The sequence below is a fragment of the Hemibagrus wyckioides genome, linkage group LG16 (genome assembly GCF_019097595.1).
Source record: "Hemibagrus wyckioides isolate EC202008001 linkage group LG16, SWU_Hwy_1.0, whole genome shotgun sequence".
Classification (NCBI taxonomy): Eukaryota; Metazoa; Chordata; class Actinopteri; order Siluriformes; family Bagridae; genus Hemibagrus; species Hemibagrus wyckioides.
The window spans coordinates 5328559-5337015 of record NC_080725.1 but is presented as its reverse complement, the minus strand read 5'-3'; the positions used below and the strand labels follow the sequence as shown (position 1 = coordinate 5337015).

Here is an 8457-nt window from a genome sequence, read left to right as displayed (position 1 = left end):
CAAATATTACAAAATTTGTGTAGATATTTCAAAGATTCTGCTTTTCTCAAGTTGCTGACAGCGCACAGATTTTGTGGTCTTACAGTGTGTGTGTGTGTGTGTGTGTGTGTGTGTGTGTGTGTGAATCTATTTTAAAAATAAACTTTTCCTGCAAAAATTGATTGAGTTGCTTTACATCTGATTAACTTAAAGCTCATCATTTGAATTAATTGTCTCAATTAAATACTCATGTCAAGACTTGGGAGGTTTTCTACTGATGACAATTCCAGAGAGCTATAAATTCTCTGACTCTTCACACTGTGTGCTGACATTTAACTACCCTGACCTTTTCTAAGCAGCGGACTGAAGATCTGAAAAATGAAGCCGTTGCCTATGTAGCAGGGGAAGACTATAAAAAGTTAAAGTGATTAAAGATTGTAATTTCTACAGTCTAGGCAAGGCAAGATCTGGAAGACCAATAAAACTATCATATAGAACATTAATATATAGAGTAATGAGAGACATGCTTTGAATGGAAGCGTCACCAGATGGAAACCTTACCTGTGAAACATCACAAATGTGAGACACTGTCTGATACAATAGTACATGCGAAAGAAGCTTTTGGAAACAAGTGCCATAGACTGATTACGTAAAAATAGAAGTCTTTGGCCACAATAATCTAAAGTATTTTGGGAGAAGAAAGAGCAAAAAAAACCCTACTGTGCTAATTATTAAGTATGTGAGTAGATCTATTATGCTTTGAGATCGTGTGGCAAGCAGTAGTAGCACGGGAAACATTGCACAAGTACATGGAAAAACTGATTCTAGTAAAGACTGCATCACATTTGCTTTCAGAATTTGCTGATGTCAGTCAAGAAGCCAAAAATAGGCTGGCTTCTACAAAAATGTGTCTCAAAACCCACCATGAACTTTAGAGAAAGCCAAGCTAAAGCTCTTGCCATGCACTTCACTGTCCCCTTATTTAAAGGCTGGAAATCAGTGGATAGATCTTAAACAAACAGTTGCATGAATAGGCCCAAAAATATCTCAGAACAAGAAATATTCACGAAAGATTAGAAACATTCCAACTAGCTGAAGTAAAAAAATGTTCACCCACTGTGATATCTGCCCAAGAGGGTGATACTGTGCAGGTTTGATGAGAATATTAAAAGGAATAAAAAACAATTGAAAATAGCTTGCAAAGCCTTCAAAACATGCTTTATTTGAAGTGAATTCACACTTTGTTGAAGTATTTAATACCACTTTATACATACAGTTGTATACAGACATGATTTGTTTTCTTATTGAGTATGGATGTTAAATGTGCTGAAGTGTCAAACAGTGGAATACGTGGTACGGCTGCTGTTGATCTTACATGGAACAGGCCGATGTTCTCCCAGTGTTGAGTACACCTGGGTCTGTGCTGCATAATGGGACACAAGCTCAGGCGATGGAGAAGCTCTTATTGGAGACTGTAAATAAAGTCTTCTTCCTGCAACAGCATTGCAATATGTTCAGGGTACACAAAGGCCTGCGGTCAGAGTTGGCAACTTCAGTCAGAATCTTGCATCAGTATTTACACAGTAAATTGGCAGGTACTCAGATGTACTGTTGTCTACACAGGTTTTTAAGTAAGACGGCTATTTCTGAGCTCTTAGGGCCGATTATGCAAACCAGATGCATTTTCTTTACTAAAAACATCTAAGCAAGAGACAGTTTAATAATGAAACTGCTATTTTTAAAGTGTTAGTACCCCCACATTTTATTGCCGTTTGGGTCTGACCAATTTCCACCCACTAGCTAACTCTCAGGGAGGGTGGGGAAAATGTTTGCTTTCTTCAACCTCTGCATCTTTTCACACTAATCATTTTTCTTTTGCAGATAAGGTGACATAGCAATCATAGCAACACAGAAGGTGAAAGCAACAACATAAAAACCCCCGCAATGAAAGTAATGTCAAGCAAATATCTACACATCTTTTTAAAGTGCTCCTTTTGCAGTATTCAATACTTCATTCAGTAATTTGTATGTGCTTCATAAATTAAGTGATTCTATATTAAATTACAAAACTGGAACTTATAATAACAGATGATTTATTATATAATACATTTTTATGCCAAGCAGTAAATGCAAAAATAATTGATGACGTCTTAAATATTTGTTTTTATAGTTATTATTACATTTACTTTATAAGTATTTAGACAACATGACTTTAGAATGTTTAGCAACACTTGCATTATAACGTGATTATACACCGACCAGCCATAATATTCTGAGCACTGAGAGGTGAAGTGAGTAACATTGATTATCTCATCATGGCACCTGTTAGTGGGTGGGATATATTAGGCAGCAAGTGAACATTTTGTCCTCAAAGTTGATGTTAGAAGCAGGAAAAATGATCAAGCGTAAGGATTTGAGTGAGTTTGGTGAGCAAGGGCCAAATTGTGATGGCTAGACCACTGGATCAGAGCATCTCCAAAACTGCAGCTCATGTGTGGTGTTCCCGGTCTGCAGTGGTCAGGTTCTATCAAAAGTGGTCCAAGGAAGGAACAGCGGTGAACCTGTGACAGGGTCATGGGCGGCCAAGGCTCATTGATGCATGTGGGGAGAGAAGGCTGGCCCGTGTGATCCAATCCAACAGACGAGCTACTGTTGCTGAAAAGGTTAATGCTGGTTCTGATAGAAAGGTTTCAGAATACACAGTGCATGATGGGTCAGGGCTGTTTTGCCAGCAAAAGGGGCCCAACACCAATATTCGGCATATATTCGCCAATATTATAGTCATAATGTTATGCCTGGTCGGTATAAATTGTAAAGGATTTATTTTTAGTGCATTATTAGTGCTTTTAAGAGATTAATTCAGTTTTTAAAACACTTACACTGAATCATTACCAAATTAAAAAGAATTAGAAGCACTGTTATAATGATTTATAAATATGCTTCATATGTGCTAGAGCAAGAATAATATACAGGGAAATGCATGAAGAACATTAATGACACTTACTGAGATGTTGATAAAAGCATGTAATGATTAGTGCTATGAAAGCCATCAAAATGCAACTGATCCCAGCAAATGCTGCAAACAAACCTAAAAATAAAAATTAAAAAAAGTTAAATAATATTATATATAAATATAAAGGTTTGGACCAAACCTGTACAATCTGAAAAATCCTAAACTGGAAGCATATACCTGTTAATGCCTCTTCCCTCTCAGTGCACTCAGTGGAGGATATGTTGACAGTGATGGGTTGGCTCAGGGTTGAGTGATTGACCCAACAGTAATACATCACCTTCTGTGGTGTTTGTGATGATAGGTATGATGTGAGGCTGTAGGATCCATCTGTGTTGTTCCTATAGTTGCAGTTGATGTCAGAGGTGTTCAGATTTTCTTCGTATGAACATTCAAGTGAAGTGTTCAGGTAACTGATGTATTCTCCATCTCTCAACCAGACCTGCTCCAGATCAGCAGGATAAAAGCCTTCAGCAGCACAAAGAATTGTGGAAGATCTGTCAGGCCTCTTCACACATGACATAGACACTATTGGATATGCTGCAGGATAAAAATGAAAAGACAATAGTGATAAGAAATGGTATTTACGTATATACAAACATGACTCTATTCAATTTCCCCCCCATATTGTTCCAGATTCTGGATTTATCAAGATCCAGTCGTCTCTTTTTTTCTTTTCTTCCAGCAATGAAAATACTAGCTTTTTCATTCATTGACAGCTATTAGGTTTTGAGCGTGGTTTTGCAGTCACAGGCTCTGCTTAAGGCTGAAGCTGGATGAAGTCAAAAAAGCTTAGTGTCGGTACTGACTGTGAGAAAATATTTGGTCCAATTATTTACTTTTAAGCAGATTTTATTGTAAATACAAAAAGAACTAGGTTATGTACTTCCAAAAGTCAAGTCAACTCGAAAGTAAAGAGCTTTTATTGCCATTTTAACCATATGTATTTGATTCAGTACACAGTTAAATGAAACACCGTTCCTCGAGGACCACGGTACTACATAAAACACAAAGCTACATAAAACAACACAGAAATAAGCACACTATCCAATACTTAGAATAAAGCGAGCAATGTCAAGTCATGACGCATCATGTTTTCATCTACAACTGTAACAGAATACACAGAAATTATTTGGACAATCATTAATGAAATCAACCGATATAATCATCTTACCTGTTACTTGTATGAATATTGTCTTCTTTCCCACACATCTTGTAGGAGGTGGTACGTGCTGTTCCACAGTTAAAGTGTAAACACCAGAATTACTTATGTGAAGATTTAACAGCTCAAATGATATTTCCTCTGTTTCTTGAATCCAGATAAATCTGATATGGCTTTCACATGATGCTTTAATCCAGGATTTATTTAGGAAAATGTAGGAACACAGTAAATGGTCTCTTCTGAAATATATAACAGAATGTAGACTGCTGTCTGTGCTGTAATGAATGCTGACTGTGATGGACATTCCCAGATGAGCCGTCTGTGTTGTGTTCAATTCAGTGCAATTCCATGTGGTTATGGCTGGAAAAAGCCCGGGGGGGGATGTTGTTTGTATTTATTTATTTAAGAAACAAAACAACAACAATATTATATATTGCATTCGTTTCTTTATTAATTAATGCAGGACAGAAAAAATGAGAGTAGAAATGGAAATGCATTACCTGAGGGAAATAACAGAAGCATCCACATAGAGCAGACAAAACAACACTTCCTTACTGATGCCTAAAATTGTAAAGAAAAAAATTGAAAAGGAGAGAAAAGTACTCAGAATGACAAGATAGTAATGTTTTGCCTAAAAATAAGTCATAACTCAAATTGCACACAAACTGTAGACATGTGTTTGCATATCCTTTGTCACATATCAAATAAAACTGTTTGTACATTGACTCACTGAGCACTTTCTCACCATCTCAAACCACAGAACCTGCACCCTGCACATATCCATTGCTATAGTGATCATTCTGTCTTCTACATCCTGAAATAAAGTGGGGCTGTGAACTCTAAGGCAGGTCTGTTGCCACAGTTTCCTTGTTGTGAAATGCAGTAGCAGTTTGTAAATCATTGCCAGTTTGCTTAAAGGTACAACATTTTTAGAAGTGTGTTGAATTCTTTGAATCCAAGCTGAAACAATATCAGTGTTTTAATTCAAAGGATTATGTTTATTCTGTATTTAATATGAGGCTCGGGCAGGACACATTTACTGTACAGTAAAATCTAGAAACTACAAATAAAAATCTGTGAATTGAAACCCTTTAATCTCCAGAGAAGGCCTGAATCTAGCATTAATCTTGTATATAATATCCACATAGATGCATTCTTTAAATATAAATTATATTGTATATTATATTATATATACAGTATATTGTGAAGCACTGTGCACATTGTTTATACTGATGCAGATATAGCACCTCAGGTCTACATTGTCATAGTTTAGGATCACTTTCCGTCTGGCAGAGGTCTCGTTTCAAAAAGAACATCTGAAACCCATTTATTTTAGAGTTATAACAGAAGTTTAATTATTACATGACATGAGATGAAACATAAGATCACATTTTCATTCTTTACACGCGGGGGTGGACTCGCAAGGTGAAGTTCAAGAGAACACAGGAAGTTTGTGACAGAAAAACCTACTCTACATTCTGTCCTTATTTAATTCTCTCACTCTCAACCACAAGCCCCAGGCAGAAGAAAACGTTTTCAGCCCAGATACTGCAAGTGAGATGCATGGGCTAGTTCAAGGTGCTTTAATACTGGACTGGCTTATTTAAGTACTTTGTCTCAGGTGAAGGTCCATCTGGAGTGAGCATGGCTGTGAATGCAGACTTCATGTCTTGTCCATTTGAAAATGTAGTCTTAGAGCTGTTCATTGTAATCAGACACGCACCAATTCACAGGTCTGTTGACTACTCCTCATGCACAACTGACACAACTGCTTCAGATGGATGGGAAAAACATTTTGTAGTAGAGAAACCTTGTCATACTGGCAGATATGTGATGAGTGTAATGATGATGTGGAACAAGGGACATTGTGGCAAGTGTGAAGGTTCACTGCTATGTGATAAATTGTTCAAGGAAGGTCACCATCATATTTTGTTTAGCAAGCAGATGATTTTCTGTATTTCTGGTTGATCTGGGGTTAGAGATCTATTTAATAATCTCATTTAATATGTGATAGGTGTCTTTATATTCCCAAACCTTTATTAGATTCAGAGATTAGACTGAGATTAGTCTAGATTAGAGATTACACTGAGAAGCACTTTATTATAAAGGACAGGCGTACAAAGTTAAAATCAACCAGAAAACACAAGAACACACAGTATAACCATGTTAAAGAGAAAGCTCAAGAATAAACTGAGGGTGCAGATAAACAAAATAGAAAATCAGCAGAACTTCAAGGCTCATAATTCCTTCAGTAAATCATGTGTTGCTGAATTTACTGGGTTCAAACTGTACACTGTGATGTGGAAGTGGCTGGAAGAGGTCGAACTAGAATTTGGGCGATTGCGACCTCTGCTGGCAGGGAGGTGTAATATCTCATGTTACTCAATAGTAATAGCACTTCACACATCATTAAAACTTCATTCTTGGTATCAGATACGTTTGTTTCACTTTGCACTGTTGAAGGACTAGACCTGAGTCGTAGAGACAAGTTTAGGATATATCATTCCTATCAGCAGTAGACTGGCCACCACGGACAACTGAAAGACACCAAAAGCAGTAGTTTATAATGTTACATACGACAAACCATACGAGAATTATGACAACTCATGCAGAACATTATTGGAAAGACAAATATGTATATGTAATAATATGTATAAACACAAACTTACTGCGACATTGGTAGTAAACCTCGATAAACAAAGCAGTGCCAATCATTAAGCATCATTAAGGGTCCCAGTGACAATAAATCACACAGCTGACCCTGTAAAGATATCAGTACTGATAGAACCTGTAAAGATAGGAGCACTGAGTGAAATCACAGCTAAATAAAACAACTCACATGCACTAGTTTGATCCAATAAAGGTCCACATCAGACAGCAGGTAAAAGGCTCACCTTTTGGGAGTGTGATGTTCTTCATATAGAGTGTGTGATTGAAAAGGGCTTGACAAGTGAGTGTTTCTCCTTCTGTCCAGTTCAGCTTGCAGAGCTTCAGAAAGCTGCTCATATTGCCGGACTCATGATGGTGAAGAAGCTGAGCTGCTCTGATCCATGTGAAGTTCACCTGCTGTGGTTCCAAACCCTGCAGAGAACAGAGCAGCTCCACACAGAAGGAGTTAGTGCTGTTCATCAGCAGCAGGGTGAGAGATGGTGCAACTGCAGAGAGGGAGAGAATATTGAACACAGTGAATCATGATGGTCATTTCCTCAAGCAACCATAAATGTAGTGCAGGATTTATGATACAAACATTATATTATATTCACTGCTAGTAAAGTGAGTGGCAGAGGAACTTTCAAGAGCAAGTGAAGAGTGAAAGATGATTCTAATTACCTTTAACTTTAAGCCTCACAGTTGCAGAACTGTTTTCCATTGGTGGTGGTATTAATTTGTTTATCAAACACGTATAAACACCAGCATCACTGCTTTCAACACCTGTTATATTCAGCCCTGGAGGTTCTATACTTACATTAAACTTACATTTAAAGACATAAATTTTAGTATGTTTAATAAAATATTTACATAAACTCCTTCCATCCTTCTTCCACTCAACTCTGGTCCTGTTACTGTGCTTGAACACTAAAGGACATGGTAGAAAGACAGAATCTCCACTAGACACCGTAATGGTCTCTGCACCTAGAGAGTGAAAGAGTAAATTAGTATTGTACAATGCAGTCATGAAGAAAGATGCATAAGGAGCTTATAACTGGTTTTAATGCAAATACCTACTCTCCAACTACTAGAGCTGGGCAATATGACGAAATTATATTATTCATTTTATAATTTGTTATGGTACACTTTCTGAAAAAAGTAAGTATTTTTGGTGTTTTTCTAAAAACATTTACTGGCTAACTCAGTTATTACTCACAGTATAAAGTTATTGCATGTTAAAATCACATTTTTATTTTAAGGAGCCAGGACTAATATTCCAATGATACAATATACAGTACATTTATTAGGTTGACAATTTTCACTTCCTCCATGTAAAAATGGCTTCTAATACAACAAATATTTTTCATGCAATAAAAAGTAAGTTAAATATTGTTTAATGTTGTTTTTGTTATTGATATTATAATATGTACAATATTTGTAATTTAGTTATTTTTATTAACTGGCAGTTACAACATTTCATTTTATTTTATTTTACAATGACAGATTGCATCTATTTTTGTGTACTTGTTATATACAAATGTTCATCCACACTGCAATGTGGTTTAAAACTAAAGCAAATGAAAGCAAACACCATTATTATAGATTTATTATCTATATTTTAAAACCTAAAGATAGAAATTGACTCATCTTTAAAAAA

The 8457-nt window shown here is 36.4% G+C and overlaps 1 protein-coding gene across 2 annotated transcripts; it reads right to left on the bottom strand.

The window, feature by feature from the left end:
• Positions 1-1181: 1181 nt before the first annotated feature.
• Positions 1182-4983, bottom strand: LOC131366673 (uncharacterized). 2 transcript variants are annotated; one of them, XM_058411319.1, is made up of 6 exons: positions 4897-4983; positions 4652-4712; positions 4164-4511; positions 3170-3529; positions 2984-3067; positions 1182-1471 (listed from the first exon to the last, which is right to left on the bottom strand). In XM_058411319.1, the coding sequence occupies exons 1-6, from the start codon at positions 4948-4950 to the stop codon at positions 1314-1316; spliced, it is 1065 nt and encodes a 354-aa protein (XP_058267302.1). In that variant the 5' UTR covers positions 4951-4983; the 3' UTR covers positions 1182-1313. The 2 variants fall into 2 exon arrangements, with proteins under 2 accessions (XP_058267302.1, XP_058267301.1); XM_058411318.1 differs by having other exon boundaries at positions 4882-4979.
• Between the last annotated feature and the right edge of the window lie 3474 nt (positions 4984-8457).